Genomic DNA, 23,179 nt, shown 5'->3' with positions numbered 1-23,179 from the left:
GACTTCAGCAGTTTAGCTTTTTGGAGAGAAGGGACACGTGAGGGTGATGATTATCTGCTGAGCAGATACCAGCCGAGAGATCTTGCCTCTTCTTGCTAAATAATAGAAGAGTGATTGTGATCTTAGATGCTGGGAAAACGTTGTTACAGATCATTTCAGGTTTCTGAACATGTGTCTTCTCTAGAATTATCCTTATCTATATAACACACTCTGTCAGTCACAACCTAGAGTGAATTGTGTCTTGGACACAATTCCTGCTGAAATACTCAGGATGAGTGAACCTTGAGCAGTCCCTGCACTAGTGCTGGGTGAATACACTCCACAGGATGGTTCCTATCCCAAAGAGCTCAAGGTCTGGGAAGAGCAAGGCAGGAAACCAGGGAATGATCCATCCTGCCTGGCATTCAGTGGCTTCCTGTGGTTGTACAGAAAGCCACTGCAGAGCTGAAAGTGGAAGTGTCCTGGGTCAGAATCTCATGTTTGAAGCACAAAATGTCATGTTTGGGGTTGTTGTTTCTTTTCTGACATATTCGTTGTTCTTACAGCAAAATCCTCTTTCAGAGTTCCTCTGTAGGAGTCCCTCAGGCTGTGGGAGCTGCCCATCCTGCCCCACTTCAACACCTTCTCAGCTCCAGATGAAATATTCTGCACACAAGCAGGAGTGCAGAATCATAGAATCAATAAGGTTGGAAAAGACCTCAAAGATCATCAAGTCCAACCTGTCACCCAATACCTCATGACTACTAGACCATGGCACCAAGTGCCACGTCCAATCCCCTCTTGAAAACCTCCAGGGATGGGGACTCCACCACCTCCCTGGGCAGCAAATTCCAATGGCCAATCTTTCTTTCTGGGAAGAATTTCTTCCTCCTCTCAAGCATAAACTTCCCCTGGCACAGTTTGAGACTGTGTCCTCTTGTTCTGGAGCTGGTTGCCTGGGAGAAGAGACCAACCCCCACCTGGCTACAACCTCCCTTCAGGTAGCTGGAGAGAGCAAGAAGCTCTCCCCTGAGCCTCCTCTTCTGCAGGCTAAGCAACCCCAGCTCCCTCAGCCTCTCCTCACAGGGCTGTGCTCCAGACCCCTCCTCAGCCTCATTGCCCTTCTCTGGAAACCTTCAAGTATCTCAATGTCCTTCTTAAACTGAGGGACCCAGAACTGGACACAGTACTCAAGCTGTGTCCTAACCAGTGCTGAGTACAGGGGCACAATGTCTTCCCTGCTCCTGCTGGCAAATGAATGAAAGTCTACAGCCAAGGACCTGTCCTGCAAAATGACTTGTGAATATTTGATGTGGCAGAAACCAATCCTGATAATCAGTGAGCCCCTGGCCCCACTTTGAATGCAGGTCAGTGGAACAGCAAAGGTGTAGGAGATGCATATTTACATAATTATGAAATCACCATGCCTGAGACAGAGGTATTGTTCAGCTGTTTGCTTTGCTCCACCAGTTTCACTTGCAATTTACACTGAGGAAGAGGAGCACCCCACTCCTCTTATCCCCTGTAGCTGATGATACTCCAAAGCACTTTGCTTGCTGGGTGTATTGCACATTCACTGAGCCTTGGGTCAACAAACCACCACCTGTGCTGACACCATCTGGATCAAACTCTGCCTCATGGACAAAGCTCCTTTGCAGATGGACCCAGCTCTCAGGTACAGCCCATTCCACACAGTTACATTCCTGACAGCTTTGGGCCTGGCTACCTCCATTAGAACTATGGCAGACCTGCTAAGATCTGTTACAAAGATACAGAATACAGAATTAACCAGGTTGGAAAAGACCTCAGAGATCATCAAGTCCAACCTATCACCCAACACCATCTAATCAACTAAGCCATGGCACCAAGTGCCTCATCCAGTCTCTTCCTAAACACCTCCAGTGATGGTGACTCCACCACCTCCCTGGGCAGCACATTCCAATGGCCAATCTCTCTGTGAAGAATTCCTTCCTTTCTTTCACACCCACATACTTGTTCTTGTTGTTAAAGTTCACAGAGGTAAAGAAGAGGATTTGTGGAGGTAGAGAGGATTTGTGGGGGTGTGCGTGTGCCAGGTAGAGGATGGCTTGGAAAGACACATCTTGAAGCAGGGATGTGAGGGACCCAGAGGGTGGTTCTGGTGTGGAAAAGAGGCTGTGAAAGGAGCATGCACCTCCCTACCATGGAGGTTCATCTCAAGAAGGGAGGGATGTCCTGCAAGAGCTGAGCCCTTGGGACCTGAAAATAGCTGATGATACTTGTGTCATTACCTGGGCAGGAAATGGGTAAAGAAAGACCTGGACAAGACCTGAGAAAAGAAGGATCTGAACAAGACCTGGGTGAAGAAAGAGCCAGAAAAGACTTGGGTAAGGAAGGAGCTGGACAAGACCTGAGTAAAGCAAGACCTGGCAGCATTTGGGTGAATGGTCTCTGAGGACTCAGATGGATTTCTTTCCACAGCCAGCTCTGATTCTGCTCCTTGGTTACACAGACCTGTTGCATACACATTTCTCCTCTCTGATGCTCTCCGCCTTCCACATCACACACTTCCAAACACGATGTGTTGGCTAAGCTCCTTCAGACTGGCATGGAACAGCTTGGTGGGAAAGCTACTGCTCACCAGATTGGGTTTCTGTGGTTCAGGGTTATGCTAACTAATTAATTCTTTGTTATTTTTTGGTAAGTCTGCAGCTGCTGGGTTCGAAACAGCCAATCTAGAGCTGCAAAAGTCTGAAAAGAGGGAAGAAATGAATGAAGAGGAAGAGCTAGACAACCTGAGCGGGTTCCTGACCACGTGCACTGGCTGCTATTTTGTAAGACACATAAAAATCAGGTTTATGAAGAAGCCATCTGGTGTTTAGCACCAGCTGAAACTGTAGCTGTGTGTGTGGAGCTCTGCGGGTGGATAATGGAGCCTCACACACATACTCTGCTCCTTCAGCAGGCAACCCAGGGCACTTGCTGCAAAGATCTGGCAAACCTGGTGGACTCCACACCCTTCTTACTCCTTCTGGGCAGCTTGATCCGAGGGAAAACATCTCTGTCACAGCTGCAGTGCTGCAACCCCAAGGAACAAACAAGCTCCTGACCTGAAAGCCTGAGAGCTGTACCTGAAGCTCAGGAATGTGGCAGAAGGTTAATGGAAAACATAAGGGCAAGAACCTTTGGGATGCTTTCTGCTCATTACATGGCATGGCCTGGAGAAGAGGAGGCTCAGGGGAGACCTTCTTGCCCTCTACAACTACCTGAAGGGAGGTTGTAGCCAGGAGGGGGTTGGTCTCTTCTCCCAGGCAAGCAGCACCAGAACAAGAGGACACAGTCTCAAGCTGTGCCAGGGGAAGTTTAGGCTGGAGGGGAGGAGAAAGTTCTTCCCAGAGAGAGTTGTTGGCCATTGGAATGTGCTGCTCAGGGAGGTGGTGGAGTCCCCATCCCTGGAGGTGTTCAAGAGGGGATTGGATGTGGCACTTGGTGCCATGGTTTAGTCATGAGGTGTTGGGTGACAGGTTGGACTTGATGATCTTTGAAGTCTTTTCCAACCTTATTGATTCTATGATTGAAGGACATGCTGCTGGAAAACAGTTCCAAGGAGAAGGGCCTGGGAGTGCTGAGGGACAAGAAGTTGCCCATGAGCCACCAATGTGCCCCTGAGGCCAAAAAGACCAACTGTCTGCTGGGGAGCATGAAGAGGAGTGTGGCCAGCAGGTCAAGAGAGGTTCTCCTCCCCTCTACTCTGCCCTAGTCAGGCTGCATCGAGAGTTCTGGTTTTAGTTCTGGGCTTCCCAGTTTAAGAGAAACAGAGTCAAACAAACATGCTGAGTGGCCTGGAGCATCTCTGTGAGGAGGAAAGGCTGAGGGACCTGGGACTGAAGAAGAGCAAACTGAGGGGGGATATTCCCAAAGCTCAGCAAGAGCAGAGGGCAAGAGGATGGGGCCAGACTCTTTTCAGTGGAGCCCAGTGACAGGACAAAGGGCAATGGTCACAAACTGGAAGCCAGGAGGTTCAATCTGGTTGACCCTTCTTTAGAGGAGGGGTTGAACTAGATGATGTCCCTTCTGCCCCCCACCATGCTGGGGCTCTGTCAGTTTGTGACTAGAATCACAGAATCACCAAGCTTGGAAGAGCCCTCAAAGATCATCAAGTCCAACCTGGCATCACAGACCTCACAACAGGTCAGTCCCACCTCCTAAGAACCTTTACTCCAAACTGACCAGAGAAGGCAGAGAGGAAGGGAAGCATTTGCTGACTTCTAGAGATGAGTAACTGAGATACAGAGAGAGGAGGTGAAATGCCTGAACTCCTACAGGTACCCTGTGGCAGAACAAGGAGCTGAGCCAAGCTGGGCACTGCTGAGGATGAAGACTGGAGCAAAGGAACTGCTCACAGGTTCTTCTGAGTCAACAGATGTTAAAAAGGAAGGGGGGGAGGGGGGGGGGGAGGCTTTGCAATCCCAGAATTGCATCATGGAGGCTTCTTCCAGCCTGTGTTAGTGCTGAGGGCTGGGAACAGCGTGTGCCACTCCAGTGACTCATGCTGAGAACAGGGAAATTCAAATGGGAACAGGTGCAGCTGAGAGCTGAAGAGCTCCCAGGAGAAGGAGAGTTATGGAGCACTGCATCCTCCTCTGGAGCCCTCAGCACAGGAAGGACATGGGCCTGATGGAGAGGGTCCAGAGGAGGTCCACAAAAATCATCAGGGGGCTGGAGCACCTCTGCTATGAGGACAGGCTGAGGGAGCTAGAGGTGTTCAGCCTGGAGAAGAAAAGGCTTCAGAGAGACCTAATAATGACTTGCCAGTACCTGAAGAGGCTACAAGAAGGCTGCAGAGGGACTGTCTCAAAAGGCCTGCAGTGATAGGATGATAGTAATGGTTTGAAGTTAGAGAAGAGCAGATTTAGATTGGATGTTAGGAACAGTTTCTGCACCATGAGGGTGGTGGAACACAGCAACAGGTTGCCCAGGGAGGTAGCTGAAGCCCCATCCCTGAAGATATTCAAGGCCAAGCTTGACAAGGCTCTGAGCAACCTGCTTTAGAGGAGGATGTCCCTGCTGACTGCAGAGGGGTTGGACTGGATGACCTTTGGAGGTCCCTTCCAACCCAAACCATTCTATGATTCTATGCAATCAGAGGATTTTTCATTGTCCCAGCAAAACAGAGAGGGGTATGGAAGTGGTCTGTAGATACACCAGGACATAGTGTCAGGGAAGGGTAAGTGTTGTTTAAATGAGTAGTGCTGGCATGAGAGAGGTAAAAATTGTCCATGAGCAAATGTCAGCCCAAACCCAGAAGTATTCAAAGCTCAGAAGGAGGGAGGTGCAAAAGTCCTTTCCAGTGGGGAGCAGTGGTGGTGGAGCGAAAACCCCATCCCTGCTTTACAGAAACCTTGCAGGGCTTGGGGAAAGAATGCAGGGGCATGGACCCCTCTGACAGCAGACAGAGGAGCTCAAGAGTTGCTCCCACTCTGGAATTCCAATTAAGTGCCTTAGCTTTTCTTCACTCCTAAGGAATTCTGAGGAAGAATCTCCCGTTACATACAGCGCTTAGCACAACAGGCCCCGCTCCGGTCTCCAGGCGCTACTGTAGCACAAACACTTCCCATGGTTACATCAACCATAATTGCATCCTTCCTGAAGTGCAGGTGACATAGGAGAACACCAAACCACGAAGAGCAGAGAACTAACTGCAAGCTTATTCCATCCATTAATGGCCACCTGATGCTCTTGGAGGGTGACAAAACATCTGCTCCCCGGCACCATGCTGCAAAGCCGGAGGATTCACTGAAGCAAGCTTCAGCACCTTCCTGCTTCTTTCTAGCAGAGATGAATTCCATCCCTTTGCTAAAACCTTTGCCTACTGCTCTGGATGTGCTGTGAGGGCAAAGGATTTCTAGAACTCTAAAAGCTGAGCTTTGGATGCCCCATGGAAATCAGCAAAGCAGGGAGAGGTCAGTGCCCTCCTCAACACCAATGTGCAGAACCCGCACGACCCAGGAGCTGGAGCAGACAGTTTGGGTAATACCTACAGGGGGATGCTGAGAGTTCTTGCCTGTGGCTCTTTGAAGTATCAGCAGAGCATAAATAGTTGTGCTGGGCAAAGATGGACTTCTGCACATTAGAGCTAATTAATAAAGGATGTTACCACAAATATTCAGCCTGGAGAAGAGAAGGCTCCGGGAAGGCTTTAGAGCAAGCTTCTGGTATTTGAAGGGGGCCACAGGAGAGCTGGAGGGCTTTCTACAAAGGCATGAAGTGACAGGATGAGAGGCAATGGCTTCAACCTGGAAGAAGCTGGAGTTGGGTTAGACAATGGAAAGAAATTCTTCCCCATGAGAGTGGTGAGGCACTGGAACAGGTTGCTGAGAGATGTGAAGACTCCAAGCCTGGAAGTTGGATGAGGCCTTGAGCAACCTGGTCTCAGAGGAGACATCCCCTTCCCACAGCCAGGGATTGGAAATAGATGATTTCCCAAGTCCCTTCCAATCCAAACCATTCTGATATTCTATGATTCTATATCACATGGATTTTAGGAGCCTGCTCAGGTTAGGAGTGTCATCAGCAGAGAAATTCCTCTCACTGCAGCACCACGAGTTGCACAAACCATAGCTGAGATCCTCAGAACACCTCAAAACCACCCGCAGCAACTGCGACACCTCCTCAAAATAACTTTTGGGGTCAATTGCTAAGAGATCTATGTGACTCTTGAGCTTGCACATGAGTCAAACACTTCTGACTCCACCAATGTTGGTGTTAAAACTCATCGAAGGTTAAGTTTCAGACTGGATGTGAGGAGGAAGTTCTTCCCCATGAGAGCGGTGAAGCCCTGGAATGGGTTGTCCAGGGAGGTGGTTGAAGCCCCATCCCTGGAGGTGTTTAAGCCCAGGCTGGATGAGGTTCTGGCCAGCCTGATCTAGTGTGAGGTGTCCCTGCCCATGGCAGTGAGAGTTGGAACTAGATGATCCTTGTGGTCCCTTCCAACCCTGACTGATTCTATGATTCTCTGAAGCTCCATCCTCTGCTACAAATCCCTGGGCAATTCCAGCTCCAGGGACTTGTGAAGCACCAGGACTCTGATGGTGAGTTGCTGAGTGATCTGTTGCTTCCTGCATTTCATCTCTTGGTTGTTGTGGGGGTTTTTCCTACCCCCCCTGCCTGCTTAGATTTGGGGTTCTTATTCCATCTACGTGCCATGCCTGGTCGCGGTGGGAGCCTCTGGGGACAACCGCCATAATACCAGGAATTAATCATGAGAGTCACGACTTCTGGTTCTAATCAGGAGTCAGTCCTAAAGGCTGATCTGCAACACGACCCTCGTGGACAAATCCCCAGCATTTAATAGGGATTAAATCAATGGAGGGGCTGTGGAAATTGAATTACACTGTATAGAAATCTTTCCATAAACAGAGCGCAGCAGGAAAAGGGCCAAAACTTCCCGGGTTTTGCCCTGGGTTTTGCAGGAGGGATAGGATTGTTTTGCTGATACCTTTCCCAAGGTAATCCAAAGTTGTCTGATTAAAAATGACTTTTTTTTTCCCCCCCACCTAAAGGAAAGGCCCAGGGTTTTGTTATGGCTTGAGGGAAATCTCAAACCAGGGCACTGAAACCTGCAGACAGGCAGAGCCAGCAGCAGCGCAACCTGCAGGTCCCTCGCTCCCTTCCGAGCCTGCTGAGCTCTGCTGGTTTGGATAAATGGATAAAGCCCAAACATCAACAAACAGCACCAATTGCACTGGGAATTTGCTGCTCCCCAGTGTAGATTCCTCAGAATCAGGCTCATTTTTGCACTCAACTCTGAGCTAACATCCTCCACACGTCTGTAGCAGCTTTTAGTTGTGTTCAGAAGCACTTCTCTAGGCTTCTACTCAGAGGAACCTGAGGAGGTTCCTGAAGAGGTCTCAGGTTGGGACTATCTGAACAGAACAAGTTAATCTTCTCTTTCAACAGAACAAGAACTTATGATTCTTACAAAGCATCAGCTCTGACAGGTGGAGATTACAGAGGGATGGTGGCATCTCAGCAAACCACAACCTGGGGAACAGCAGCTGGGAGAAAAACATAGAATCGTAGAGTTGTTTTGGTTGGAAAAGCCCTTTCAGATCATCCAATCCGTCTGTTATCTAACTCTACCAAGGCTGGTGCTAAACCATGGCCCTCAGCATCACATCTCTGCAGCTTTTAAACACCTCCAGGGATGGGGATTCAACCACCTCCCTGGCCAGCCTGTTCCACTCTTTGAGAACCCTTTCAGTGAAGAAGTTTCTTCTAATGTCCAACCTAAATCTCCTCTGGCACAACTTGAGGCCATTTCCTCTCATCTTGTCACTTGTTACTAGGCAGGACAGACTGAGCCCCACCTGGCTCCAACCTCTATTCAGGGAGTTGTAGAGAGCAATGAGATCTCCTCTCAACCTCTTTTTCTCCAGACTAAACACCCCTAGATCCCTCAGCTGCTCCTCACCAGCCTTGTCCTCCAGACCCACATTCCATGCCCTTCTCTGGACAGGCTCCAGACCCAGTACTCAAGTTGTGGGCTCACCAGTGTCCAGTACAGGGGACTATCCCTGTCTTGGTCCTGCTGGCCACACTGCTGATCCAAGCCAGGATGCTGTTGGCCTTCTTGGCCACCTGGGCACACACTGGCTCATGTTTACTCCTACTTTAGAACCCAAAATTCCATCCCCAAGGTCAACCACCACATTTAGCTCACACATATGAGCCCATGCAAATCAATGTGAGCCCAACACTTCAGCAGCATTATTTGCTCCAGCAGAACATTTTAAAATCCTCTATCTCCAGTAACATTCAGAGCCTTTGGCCAAGGTTTTCCTTTTCTCCTCTGCTTTGGTGGATCAGAGCAGAGTGGCTGCCCTGCTGCTCTGGATTTTGCTCCATTTCAACAGCAAAGAAGGCTCTGGCAATACAAAAGTCAAGCAGGTATGAAGAGGGCACTGCCACTCTAAGCAGCTCTACTCAGCAACTGGGCAGAAAAAAACCAACCACAAAAGGCAAATGTTGGATGCTAGCATCACATGAAGTCCCAAGGAGATTTGGAACAGGAGCAGTGGAGGAGTTACAGTTTCCTTTGTTCTGTTAAAAGGAAAAGGGAAACACATCAGGAAACCAGACTGTGGAGCACAGGAAGTCTCACTTTGGCTGATAAAAAGGAACTGATGTGAGGTTGGTTCAGATGCAGTTATAAGTCAATCAAGCTTGGAACAACAACAAGAAGAGTTATTCAGGAGCAGCCAGAGGGCCAAATTCTGCTTTTAGCTGTAAAAGAGATATTTTAACCGCTCCTAATCTGTTCTGGTCTTCTATTCCTTTTTAAAGAAAGCTGCTGTCAAAAACAGCCAAAGAAGAATTTGCTCATGGTGCAAAATTCAGTTTGCTGAACTCACCACACCTTCCACTGACCCATCCAACCCTGACTCCAGATTCTCTTTTTCACTCATTCATCAATTTAAAGAGGGAGAAAGGAGAAGAAAGGGAGAGGGGAGAAGAAAGGGAGAGGGGAGAAGAAAGGGAGAGGGGAGAAGAAAGGGAGAGGGGAGAAGAAAGGGAGAGAGGAGAAGAAAGGGAGAGAGGAGAAGAAAGGGAGAGAGGAGAAGAAAGGGAGAGAGGAGAAGAAAGGGAGAGAGGAGAAGAAAGGGAGAGAGGAGAAGAAAGGGAGAGAGGAGAAGAAAGGGAGAGAGGAGAAGAAAGGAAGGAAGGAAGAGGATTGTTGCTGTTGTATCTTCTCCCCTCAGTTCTACAGCAGTTAAGAAGGGCAAGAGTATTTTTTTTGCTGAGTGAGAATTCAGCAAATGACTAATTAAAGCCTCTCCTGCCCACTGTGTGATTTTTCACTCCCTTTGCATGATGGACAAGTGTGAGCCAGCACCTTAACGTTCAGTTCCTGGGTGTTCCTGTGTAAGGCTGGTGTTGGGGTGCATTGTAAGCATTTTTTTCCTCAGTCCTTTGTGGTTGGTTGAGGTCTGGGTTGCTCTGTGCTAGAAGAACAGCAACAAGACCTTCTGGCTCTCTACAACACCCTTAAAGGAGGTTGGAGCCAGGTGGGGGTCAGTCTGTTCTGCCTAGTAACAAGGGAGAGGATGAAAGGAAATGGCCTCAAGTTGTGCCAGAGGAGGTTTAGGTTGGACATTAGAAGAAACTTCTTCACTGAAAGGGTTCTCAAAGAGTGGAACATGCTGGCCAGGGAGGTGGTTGAATCCCCATCCCTGCAGGGGTTTAAAAGCTGCAGGGATGTGGTGCTGAGGGTCATGGTTTAGCACCAGCCTTGGGAGAGTTAGAGAATGGTTGAACTGGATGATCTGAAAGGGCTTTTCCAAACAAAACAATTCTGTGATTGTGTGATTCTAAGACATGCACAGAATCCCAGAATGGTTGAGGTTGGAAGGGACCTCTGCAGGTCATCTGGTCCAGCCCTCCTGCTCAAGCAGGGCCATCTACAGCCAGTTGCCCAGTGCTGCATTGAGGTGGCAACAAACCAGCAAACTTAGCTCTGCCCACTGCAGGAGCCTCCACTGAGCTGCATTCCTGACTGGATTTTGGTCAAAAATTAGGAAAATAAAGACAGCTTGACAGACACAAAGAACCAGGGTCATTTAGCCTCACCCCTGGAGGTTTTTTAGGCCAGGCTGGGTGTGGCTCTGAGCAACCTGATCTGGTGCGAGGTGTCCCTGCCCATGGCAGGGGGGTTGGAACTGGATGATCCTTGAGGTCCCTTCCAACCCTAACAATTCTATGATTCTTCCCAGCATCAGACCAGTGCTAAAGACAAGCAGGGGCTGAGATTTCACAACCTGCCTGTGGGATTTAGCCTGCCTTCTCCCACTTATTTCCAGTGAGAGTTAAAGTGTCTCTGGCATCAAATGTTGATGCTCCCTGGCAGGTCATTATTCCAAAGTTTTGCCTTTGGTGCTGATTGTCACTGGAAACAAACAGGAGATTTATCAGGACACACTCAAATGTCCTCAGCAGCAGCACAGAGCAATGTACACTCCTTTTGTTTAGGTCTCTGTCTTAGGGCTGAAGGAAAAGCTTCTGGTGGTGGAGGTGGGGGAGGAGGGAGGGAACGTTTGTGGCTTTACTACAAGAGCCAGGTTTCTAGAGCAGTGTTACTAGCTGTGCAGATACCCATCAGTAATAATGTGGCCTGGGTGAGGAGAGGAAGAAAGCAAGCAAGCAGTAGGTGCAGCAATGCTTTGGAGGCTTTGCTATTTGGAACTCCACGGGGCAGTTCCCACCTTGCCCTGTGCCATAGGTTGTTGTCTGTACAGTTGAGGCTGGGGAGAGCTACATGATCAGCACCCTGACTGCTGAGGCATCTGTGATGATGCAAAGACCTGGGTCCACAGTCAGGTGAAGGAGGCAGAAAGCCACATTCACTGGTGATATTTCAGTCTGCTTTTCAAAACCAGCTATAAATACACCCCCTAGGTGTTCTTGAGGGGATTGGACGTGGCACTTGGTCTGGTAGTCATGAGGTCTTGGGTGACAGGTTGGACTTGATGATCTTTGAGGTCTTTTCCAACCTTATCGATTCTATGGTTCTCCCAGCCTCATAAGAAAATGTCTGCTGACACAAAATGTACTTGGGCATCACCCATGGAAGCGTGGCAGGGCTTGGCAGGCAGCTGCCTTTGCATGCCAGTGCTACACATGTGTGGTGCCCTCATGCTCATGTGCATGAGAGGCACAGACACTGGAAAGAGATCTGTTGCTTGATTCAGAATGAAAGACTTCAAGTAAATTTTGCATTTAAGTGGGGGGAGGGGGGGTGAAACAGTTGCATTTGATGAACTTAGAGGTCATTTCCAACTGAAACAATGCTATGATTCTATGATAACTGGCTCTAAACTGAGCTGTAGAGCTCAGCTCAATGTGTTAGGCCAGTCTTTTCTCAGCAAGCCAGGCACACATTCATGCACACTCTACTTCTAGCACTGTACCTCCACAGTACAAGGTGTTCAGTAAACCCACAAATACCTGAACAGCTGAAGTTAAGGCTCCCCTGGCTCCTTTAATTTGCCTGCTCATGCATGTTTGTGCCAGGAGGGGACATTGGGTCTTTCTTTAAGTGGCCAAGTCAAGTCAAAGGAGAAGGAGAAACTTGCAGTTTTCAAAAGCAGCTTACGAGGTGCTGGAAAAGATCTTCACACGCTGAGGTTTTACAAGGAGAAAAGAAAGGAGGATGCTCTGGTGGTATGCTTCTAAGCTCAGGGCCTGATCTTTGTGAGATGTGAAGAGAAAGCACAGTGAAAAGCCTTCTGTAAAAGCAGCAAGGAGAGACCTGAAGCTAAGAAACTCAGCTTCTTGCAAAAACTGCTAAAGATGCCCTCCCCGCCCAGCACCTCTCACCTTATCCACATTTCATCTCACACCTCACTTCGAGGTGCAACCTTTGCTCCTCTTGATCTCTGTCTGCCCCTTTCTCCTAACACTCCTGTGAGTGGTTCCACTTTTACCTACCACAACTCCAGCAAAACTCTCCTTAGAAGAAAAGCTGCAAGGAGCAAGAGAAGCTGAGCCTCCTCCCACCCTCATCTCACAGCAGGATTATCATGAAATTAAGATAAATAACTCCAAGAAAAGCATGAAATCCTCAAGACTTGCACACTACTACTTAAAGTGACCACATCCTGTTAAGGGTAAAATCCACAGTGGTGGAGAGAAACTTAGAGAAGGCTTTCAGCACCTCTTTAAAGCCTCTCAGTGAAACCCCAAGTGCCTAAAATCTAAGCAGTTGGTGCCGGTTTGTTGTGTATTAGGTTTGCTTCACCTTCCTTCCCATAGCAGGGACAATTCTGCCACTGGGTTACTCAATTCACCAGCTCTGGAAAGACTTTCCAAGTCTTTTACTTCTGAGGCAAACAGGAGTTAGTGTAGAACACCTTGAGTCAGCATCACCACAGTGTGATCTCATCCTTTCATCCTCCAGTTCCCTCCTCAACTCTTTTGGACTCTGTCCACTAGTTCCCTGTCTCTCTTGAACTGGGGAGCTCAGAACTGAACCCAGTACTCCAGCTGTGGCCCCACTAAGGCAGAGTAGAGAGAGAAGAGAACCTCCCTGGACCTGCTGGCCACACTCTTCTTCATGCATCCCAGGAGGCCATTTGTATTCTCAGCCATGAGGCCATATTGCTGGCTCATGGGCAACCTGTTGGCCACCAGCACTCCCAGGTCCTTCTCTGCAGAGCTGCTCCCCAGCAGGTCACCCCTCACCTGTACTGGTGCAGGAAGTTATTCCTGCCCAGGGGTAGAACCCTACACTTGCCCTGGTTGAGCTTCCTGAGGTTCTTCTGCCCCAGCTCTCCAGACTTTTCAGCTCCTGAACAAGGACTTGGGTAGCAAGGAATATCTGCACTTGCCTTCACCACTGCAGATGGCTTTGCCCAAAATTGCTTTGGGGGGAATCTGGGGAAAGTCTCCAGCAAGCAAACATCCTCAGGATTGAGTTTCTCTTTTCCATTTGGAGATGCAAAGCCTTAGCCCTAGGAGTCAAAGCCTTCCTGCCAGAGAAAGCCACCTCCAGAGGGGGAAAGGCACATCCAGAGGGGGAAAGGCACATCCAGAGGGGGAAAGGCACATCCAGAGGGGGAAAGGCACATCCAGAGGGGGAAAGCCTCCTCCAGAGGGGGAAAGCCTCCTCCAGAGGGGGAAAGGCACATCCAGAGGGGGGAAAGGCTCCTCCAGAGGGGGGAAAGGCACCTCCAGAAGGGGAAAGGCTCCTCCAGAAGGGGAAAGCCAGGGCAACTTAAAAATGGCAAAGCAGGTGTTTAAGGTGGCTCAGAAAGGAAACATGCTCTTAGTTGGAGATCTTGGTGGCCAAGTTTCAGGCTGAGAGGCAAACGCCTACAGCTCACAACCGACAAGAAAGAGAGATTGCAATAGAAACCCCACCCCACCCTTCGCTATAGCAACACCAACAGACCGGCCCGGGGCACGTTGGGCTGCCTTCGACTTGAGCAAGGCAAAACTGAGGCTGAATGGCCTTCAGCTGGTCCCACAGCCTGTATCCAGAGCACCAGGATAAAGCTATTCTTGCCAGAAGGAAGGCAGCAGTTGCCCACACAAGGGGCTTCTTTCAATTAGCAGCCAGGCTTTTGGCAAGCGCATTGGGCTGGAGCCGTTGTCCACATGCAAAAAGGAACTGAAAGAATTAAAGCAGCTTGAAACTGCAGCAGTTGCTCTTGGGAGGGAAGGCCACACCTGGGCATCTTGCTGAGATTAGCTGTACCTTTTCTTTTTCTTATTTATTTAATCTGAGGCAATAAAACCCCAAATCCAGTCCACCCACACACCCCCTTCCCCAAAAGAACCCAGCATGAATTAAGCCCAAGTGGGATGGGATGGGATAGGGTGGGATGGGATGGGATAGGATAGGATAGGATAGGATAGGATAGGATAGGATAGGATAGGATAGGATAGGATAGGATAGGATAGGATAGGATAGACCAGGTTGGAAGAGACCTCAGAGATCATCAAGTCCAACCTATCATCCAACACCATCTAATCAACTAAACCATGGCACCAAGCACCCCATTCAGTCTCTTCCTAAATACCTCCAGGGATGGGGACTCCACTGCCTCCCTGGGCAGCACATCCCAATGGCCAATTCCTCATCCTGGGAAGAAGTTTCTCCTCACCTCCAGCCTAAACTTCCCTTGGTGCAGCTTGAGACTCTGTCCTCTTGTTCTGGTGCTGCTTGCCTTGGAGAAGAGACCAACCCCCACCTGGCTATGACCTCCCTTCAGGGAGTTGGAGAGAGCAATAAGGTCTCCCCTGAGCCTCCTCTTTTCCAGACTAAGCAACCCCAGCTCCCTCAACCTCTCCTCATAGGGCTCCAAACCCCTCCCCAGCTTTGTTGAGGATGCTATCCCAAAGAAGATGTGAGCTAAGTACCTGGAATCATAGAATCATGTTATCAACTAAAATCAGTGCAAGCACAAGCTGTGATGGGTTCCACTGGCTCCAAACCACCTTCTGCATCACTCACAGAACATGAGCTGAATATGGAAATGAACTAATGAAAGCAAAGCTTTGTTGCTTCTTCTTTCTCCACAAGAGACTTCAAAGCACTTCTCTAGAGGTCATTTTTGCAAGCTCCCATGTCAGGAATTATTTCAAGGAGGCAGCAAAATAAGTAATTAATAAGATAAGAATTGCTGAAGAAATAAAGACCTGCTCTAGGCCTGGTGCAACATCTCCTGTGACCTAAGTCAGTGCATGATGGAGAAAGACAACTCACAGTCCTGAACTAATCAGAGAGTCACAGAATGACAGGGCTTGGGGATCACCCAGTCCAACACCCTGTCAGAGCAGATTCACCCAGAGCAGGTTGAACAGGATGGCATCCAGGCAGGTTTTGAATGATTCCAGAGGTGGAGACTTTTCCACCTCTCTAGGCAGCCTGTGATATACTTTAATATCCCTGGAATTCCCTGAGCTTTGGGTTAAAGAAATCACACACAGCCCTCTCCTGTATCTCTTCTGTGCTGCACAGCACTCATCTTCTACAGCCAGCTGTGTTTTTGAGTTTGGGGAGGGAAGAACTTCTTAACCATGCTAATAGAATCATAGAATTGTTAGGGTTGGAAGGGACCTCAAGGATCATCTAGTTCCAACCCCCCCTGCCATGGGCAGGGACTCCTCACACTAGATCAGGTTGCCCAGAGCCACATCCAGCCTGGCCTTCAAAACCTCCAGGGATGAGGCTTTCACCACCTCCCTGGGCAGCCTGTGCCAGTCTCTCACCACCCTTATGGGGAAGAACTTCTTCCCAACATCCAATCTGAATCTACCCATCCACAGGTTCCAGCTCGTGCCTCCCCATGTTTTCACTCTGGATACTGAAAGAGCATTTTCTTGTGGTTTTAGTGCTCTCTACTCACTTCCAACCATCTTTCCCTCATGTTATATACCAATGTAAACCCACAGCTTTGAGACAAATCAAAGCATCCAGCCTTCAGGAGAGCAGACCTGAGGGTACAGCCACTTTTAAGCTCACTTTCCTCTGGGTGCAGGGCAGCTTGGCTTTCCCCTGCCCTAGAATTTGGAAAATCTCCCCTGAAGCACAGCTCATAGAGAGAGCTCAGCACATGAAAGAAAAAACCCTGCAGCCTCTCAAGCCACATCCTCTCTCATTGCCCTTCACTGGAGACAAGCAAGGTGGCCTAACCCCTTCCTTCTGGTGGTGAACTGCAGCAAACCTGTCAAAGTGTGGGTCTGGTAGTCCTCTGAAACCCTCTTTCCCCACCCCACCCCTCTTTTTTTCCCCCTGCCCAGTAAAAAATAATTGCAAGCAAAAAAAATTGGGTGGCAGGTTGGACTTGATGATCCTTGAGGTCTTTTCCAACCTTATTGATTCTATGATTCAATGGCAGCTAATTCCAAGGGCTCTGACCTCAATGCATGGTACAGAAAAGGGCAAAGTTAGAGGAGGCAACAGATGGGACATAGGGACCTGCAGCAACTTGCTGGTGACTCTGGAACTGCTCAGTAAATGAGCCAAAGGGGAGACTCTGGTGTAACTAGAACTGCTGGAGAGAGGCCAGCTGAGGCTGTGAAGATGCTGAGGGGCCCAAGAGGTTCCCTGTGAAGATGAGGAGAAATGTCTTTGCTGTGAGCCATGGAGCAGGCTGCCCAAAGAGGTTGTGCAATCTCCTTCTCTGGAGAGATTCCAAACCCACCTGGACATTGTGATCCTGGGCAAGCCGCTGTGGGTGACAGCAGGGCATTTGGACCAGGTGATTCCTAGAGGTCCTTTCCAATCCCTACCATGCTGGGAATCCATAGATCCTGTCTCTCTTAACTCAAACAGTGAAATTACTCCTGGACTACATGAGAAGCAGGACAATAGGAGAAAAAACGCTGCAGAGCAGCCAGCAAGCAGATCCAGAAGCTGGGGCAGTGACCTGAGATGTGGCTGAGTTCCTCCTTTCACCACAGTCTCCCCAACGTGACTCTAGGCCAGGCTGCTAAGTGTTGCAGTTCCTCATCTCCAAACCGGGGGTGGGGGAGCTGAAAGAGGGAGTTAGCAATAACACTTTGCAGCATGGGGGCACTGGGGAGAGGAGGAGCTCCCAGTAAGCACCATGGGCTCCATGGATCACAGGAATACAGCAGCACCAGAGGATGAGGCAGGGTGCTCATGGCCTGTGCAGAAGAGCCAGTCCATGTGTGCACCAGCAGCAAAGGTACAGATGGGAGATCTCTCCACTTTCACCACACAATATTTAGGGCTCCACAAATCAAAGAAGGTTGTGGTGCACTAAACATATCCTGAGTGAGGCCCACACATCTGAGAGGGAAATGTCCTATTCCTGCCATACCTCCCAAATCTTTTGCCTTCAGCTCCTTGCTTTCTCTCCTCCTTTCTGATATTCACCCTCTTCCTTTCCCTTTTCCATTCTTCTCATCCTGCCCAGCTCCTTCCTTCCCCCTCCTCCTGAGACCCTTCCAAACAGCACACTTGTCAGAAGCTGCAACCTAAGGGAGAAAGTTTCAGTTCCTGCCACTTTGCAGCTTCTTTCTCCCCAGGTCAGCAAAAAAAAAAAAAGAAAAAAAGAGGCAAACAAAACCCCACCAAAAAAAACAACCAACCAAAAACCCAACAAACAGTCCACCAAAGAACAAAAAAAAAAAAAAAAAGGCAAGAAAGGGAAAAAAAAGTAAAACAAGCAGAAGACTTTTAAGAAGAGATCAACACCCCACCCAGGAGATAGGCATCTTTCGAAATCCTCCAGCCCAAACACACCCACAGAGCGTCTCAGCTTCGAGCCTCTTCTCTTTGGGCTGCCTCTTGTACCATAAAGCTCCCTCCAGAAGAGCCTGTGCATACTGCACAAGGGTTCTCCCCCCCCCCAACACACACACACACACTCACCCCAAACTCAGAAAAAAAAAGCCAGCCCCTCAGCTTGCTGGGCTTTGAGAATCACCACCTCGAGGTGCTGGGGAAAAGCCTGGGTTAGCTTTGCAGAGGCTGAAGGCTCAGCCGGTTGGATGCGGGGGGAGACGGGGGGGAAGGAGGGGGAGAACCACTCTCCAAGCCCCAGCAGCGTCCTCGGTTGCTCAAGGCCACCAGAGGTTGGTTATGTTGGTGGTTTTTTTGCCACACTCGTTGCTTCCCCTTCTTGCCTCGCCCCGACTTGGGGTGATGTTTCTCCTCCAAACCGTCCTCGTCCTTTGCTTTCTACCCCCGCCCCCGCCAAAAGGGAAAAAAAACCCAAACAACCAACAACCAAACTGCTACTGGAGGAATCGCAGTGGCGACCACCAGAACCAGCAATGAATTTTAAGCAGGGCTGTGATGAGGAAATCAGAGCCAGGGGCTCACATCTGGGGCCAGCTCGGAGCCGCTTTGCCTCCTGCGAGCTGCTCCCCCTCTGAACCCGGGGCAGCGCAGAGCCCCGGGGCAGGAGCTGTCACCGCCGAGCCGGGCAGCAACCCGAATCCCTATTTCGGGGGGGGGGGGGGAGGCAGGCTGCTGACTACACATTGTCCCCCTAAAAGCAGAGTACGAGCGGGTCGATCAGCTCCCAAGCCCCTCGCTATGCTGCTGCAGAGGAAAAGAAGAGTTCGACCGCCTCGGGGGAGGGGGAACGGAGCCGGACCGCAACCCCCGGCCCCCCGCCGTGGGCTGGAGGGGGTCCCCCAATCCCTCCTGTTCCCCCCTTACCTTAATAGTGCCGTCCATCTAGAACAACTTCCAGCCGGTACCAGCAATATTCCACACATTGACCCGGTTTAGCCTGCAACCGAAGCCTACTGAAGTTTGTTATCCCTCTTTGCCCTGTTCGCTTCCCTCCCTGCCCTGCCAGGGATTCTGCTTTTCACCCTGCAGCCCCCTCTCCTCCTCTCTCCTTCCTCTCCCTCCTTCTCTCTCCGGGTCTCTCTCTCTCTCTTTTTTTTTTTAACTCTCTTTAAACTCAGCTTCTCGCAGCGGAGCGAAAAAGAGACAGTTAACCGGATGAAACGTTTTTTTCTGCTAATTTTGGGAAGTGAAGTCACTCGAGGAGGAAACTTTCGTCCCTCCGCTGGTCCTGCCTTCTGGGCGAAAAAAAAAAAAATAAATAAATATATCTATCTATCTATTTTACAGACAGGATATTTGCTGCGTTTAGATAAGGAGAGGGCAGAACAATAGCTACTACCTCTATTTGTCGCCGGAGCAGCCAGCCCAGCGCAGACCCTTTTGCTTTGCACCCCAAAACTGCACTAGCGAGCGCCGAGTGTCGTCCTACCCCTTATTTTAACGTGGGGGCTTGGGGGATTTTTGTTGCTGTTGTTGTTGTTGTTGGTTTGGTTGTGCGCTTTTTTTTTTGTCCACCCCCCCCCCCCCTCCCCTCTCTCTTTTGGCTGGAGCAGCTTCAGCCTGACTCACTGAATTTCCGTCTCTTCCCACAGATTTTTTTATTAATGCGTTTTCCAGTCGCAGGCAGAAAAAAAAAATTATATATATATGTATTCAAGGAGAGAGGAGGGGGGGGAAAGCCCCAACAAAACAAACCACAAGCCCGTAAATACAAATTCGGTAGCGGCAGGCAGAGAAAATTAAGACGTTTGGCGGTTTAAAACCTTATTTAAATCATATTTCAACCCCCTCTCCTTCATGCATCCCAGTAAGGAGCGTCCAGTCCTTGCCAGAAAGGAGCGGTAAGTGCAGTGGTGCGGGACAGACGGACGGCCCCAGCAATCAGAACCCAGGCTGGAAGTGGGGCTGAGGGCTAGCGGAGGGTCTCCTCCACTCTCACCCCGTTCCCCGCACTTCCAGTCGTCTCCCGAGTTGGGATCTCGAGCTCTGAAGGATATTGAGGTAGGTGGATGGATGGAATCCTAGAAGTCCATCCATCTCGCTTTCAGGGCTGGGAATGCTTCTCCCCAGCCTCCTCTCGCAGGGCTCTCGCTAAGCTGTTAAAACCCCACTGAGGTAAGACAAATAATAAGAATAATAAATAAATAAATAATATAAGAAACCAGTTTCTAACCTAAAAAATATGACCGAAAACGTCCGATCAGCTGCATTTCGCGGCTGCAACTTCAGAATGGGAACAGCAAAACCCCAATCACCAGCTCCTAAATCTCACTTTAGACCTGGAGAAGCCCCTGCCGGGCGCTTCTCTCCCCGTTCCAACGGCAGTGACCGGCAGCAAAGCCCCTCGCTTCCCTCGCTTCCCTCTTTTCTTTCCCGGGAAGAGCTGCTACCTTCCAAAGGACGTGAGGAAAGGAGACAATACCCGCCTGTCCAGCTCGCCCCCTTCGTCCCCCTCGCAAAAATAACAGCGGAACACATCGTGCAGCGCTCTGCGCGTCCTTTATTCCTCACTTCTGCAAAGAGCCCGAGGAGAGGAGCAGAGGATGAAAAAGCAGGGTGAAGGGAAAGGAAAAGAAAAGTGGCGAGGCAGGAGGAGGACACCCCTGCACGGCAGATATCTCGGGGGGGGTGGGGGGAGAGGATTACCTTGTCCTGTGCCAGTTGTGTCCAGGCTTTTTTTTTTTGTTTCCCCCCCGGTCTTTAGTCCAACAACGGGGAGGGGAAAAGGGGAAGCGGGGAATGGGGGTGGGGGAGGGAACGGGGGGGGGGGAATAAAAATTATATCCAAAGTTATCTTGCACCCGCCCTTTCAAAAAGGGAAATGCAATAATGCCACTAGTGTTTCTAACACGGCTGCGGCAGAAATGCTGTATTAATAACTTGATTTCTCCCAGCCCGACGCTGGCAGGAGAGAGCTGTAGATCCCCCCCCCCCTCGCCCCTCCTTCCCCTCCCCTCCTTTCCCTCCCTCTCCCACCCCCCACCCCCCTTTCTCCAAAATTAGCCTCATCAATTCAGCCACAATTTTTAACTTCAGCTGCAGACACGGGGACTGAACGTGACCAGACCTGGAGGTTTGGGGTTTTTGCTGCTTGCCAGCGATTGAGGCCGTCTGCAGCCAGGAAGGTGAAAAGGAGATGAGGGGGGCGGGGGGGGAAAGGGGGGGGAGATGAAGCAGGGGGGACAGCCCGACCTCCCTCCTTCCCTCTCCCCCTGCGTCCCCTCCTCATCCTCCCCCCTGTCTGCTTTACAATCCAGGGGTCTGCGCTGGGGTCCCCGGAGAGCAGCACATCTGGATGCTGCTAGCGGGGTCAGGTCCCCCCTTGCCTAGGGCCACAAGAACTGGAGTTCAATTAAAGAAATCACGGTTAACCCTTTGCTTTCCTCATTACTACTTTTCCCCCCTTCCCCTTTCCCTCTGTGTCGTGTCCCCCTCCCGCCCCGTAAATAGTCTGCTCTCCACTCCCCCTCCGCCCTTACCAGATGGCAGGCTGCTGCAGCAAGCAGAAAAGCAAGAAGGTTAAAGGGAAGAGAGTGAAACGCATCCTCTCAAACCCCAAATAGTTTCCTCTCTAGACAACCCCCAAAAACAACGGGGGTGGGGGTTGAAGGAGAGGACAGGCTGAGAATTTTAACCACCAAAGGAAAATACACCCTGGAAGGAGCCTCTGGACCTCACAGAAGGTTTTGGGGCTAGGCTGCGTGACTGACAGGTCTTGGGTGGGATGGAGGTGGGGGAGAAGCCACCTGAAAACGTGCCCAAGCTTTCCCAAACCCCCTTCTCCCAGCTCCAGCCCAAGCCCTGCATCTCCAGTGGATCCCACAGGCTGGAATATGTCAAACAGACACCCCCCCACCCCCCACCCCCTTCTCCAGCCCACCTAGAGATATTTTAGGAGCCTAACACTGCATTTTATAGCCAGGCGGGCACCGTGACCCCCCCGGGGGTATTTTGCATGTCTGAGGATGGCTCGAAATGAAGCGACCTCGGGTCGCTCGTTAGATCGGGTCCGCCGAGATTGATCCCGGCTTTACCTCTTGTGCTTAGTCTAAAATGTTTGCGACACGTCCAAGAGGTGAGGAGCCGTCAAACATTGTACCAGACAATCTATTTGTCCTCCCAAATAACGGAACAATAGAAGCTTTACTTCATCATCTCGGTTTTTCCTCGCCTTGAAAACACACCAAAAAATATTCCTTATCTCAGACTGTTGGGGAAAGGCTGGAATATTCATAACCTCCGTGTGCCAAGCTCTGAATCATGCAAGGTGATTGCTGGGTGATTTCGGGCAGTTAACTGTTGGAGCGGGATGGAAAAAGAGGGAGGGGAGAGTAAAAACCGTGGCTGGGCACGGGATGCTGAGCCATGCCCGACTTCGGGATGCATATGTAAAGGAATCAAGATCTGTTTCATGTGGTTACCACCAGACATCTGGGAAACCATTTGATCTTGGCAGCCACGGAAGGTTTCAGACGCTTTCCACTGGGACAGGCTGGTGGAAATCGGTTGGTCCTCAATTATTGTTATTATTTTTTCACTCCGTTCATGAATGAAACGAAATCCTCCAGCCACCTTTTCAATTAGCCTGAGATCTGGCACGTCCCCACCTCCTTCCTTTATCCTTTTCATTGCAGCTACACCGAGGGCAGCCTCACACAGAGGAGGTGAAACCGCTGGATCTGTGCGATCAGACTGAAATGAGTAAGGATTTTAGAGGGGAATTTGGCCCAGGACTACTCACATCCAGTATCAAAGGAGTTAATTTCTCGGTGAAGTTCAACCTCAGACTACCTAAACTCAGGGATGTGGATTTTCCCTCACCAATTCAGGCGGGGTTAGCGCTCATCACGTCATAATCAAAGCCGTCTACTTATTCTGGTGGAATAAACATCAGTGCAAACCTTGCCGGGCTTCACTTGCAGCTCAGAAAGATCCCATTTCGGAGGATGGGAAAAGAGCTGGGCTTATTTCTTACCCAAACAGCACCAGCTGAGCTCTGATTAACCTCCAGCCTGGGACTGTGGTTTGAGCAAAGGGAGGGGGAGCCCCAGAAACCAACCACACCTTGATTATATGGCTAGAAAATGGCTCATTTCCCATTAATCACCCACTAAGTGGGACAAAACATGGGGGTTTCCTTAAGTAGTTTCCTCCATACAGGCACTTACATACCTTGTGCTAGGTATATTGGTGTGTATCTTTTACACTTGTATAGAAAATGCCACATATATTGCCTCATCTCTATTGTATTTGCAATATTTACCATTCTTCACACACACACACAGAGTTCTCTCTGCAGAAAGTCTATTCTGATCCAGTCTTCACTTCACCAGCTTCAGAAAACATTTGCAACACTCAGAGCTGAGTTTTCTCCAGCACCAGCTCTGT

General features: G+C 49.9%; 1 protein-coding gene across 3 annotated transcripts in view; it reads right to left on the bottom strand.

Annotated features, from left to right (window-relative positions):
* The window catches only part of FLI1 (Fli-1 proto-oncogene, ETS transcription factor), a 106,805-nt gene that overhangs the window by 72,674 nt on the left and 10,952 nt on the right, over positions 1 to 23,179 (bottom strand). Inside the window, exon 1 of one of the 3 annotated variants that reach the window (XM_054176155.1) lies at positions 18,656 to 18,870. The exons of the other annotated variants lie outside the window; for them this stretch is intronic. Coding sequence (XP_054032130.1) covers positions 18,656 to 18,673 — 18 coding nt within the window. The 5' untranslated portion in view covers positions 18,674 to 18,870. Of the gene's footprint in view, positions 1 to 18,655; positions 18,871 to 23,179 lie in introns of those variants that run through there. 3 annotated transcript variants of the gene reach the window in all.

Source organism: Dryobates pubescens, chromosome 34, assembly GCF_014839835.1.
Source record: "Dryobates pubescens isolate bDryPub1 chromosome 34, bDryPub1.pri, whole genome shotgun sequence".
In the NCBI taxonomy this organism is placed as follows: Eukaryota; Metazoa; Chordata; class Aves; order Piciformes; family Picidae; genus Dryobates; species Dryobates pubescens.
Note: the sequence above shows the minus strand (reverse complement) of the source record. Positions and strands in the feature narration are given on the sequence as shown.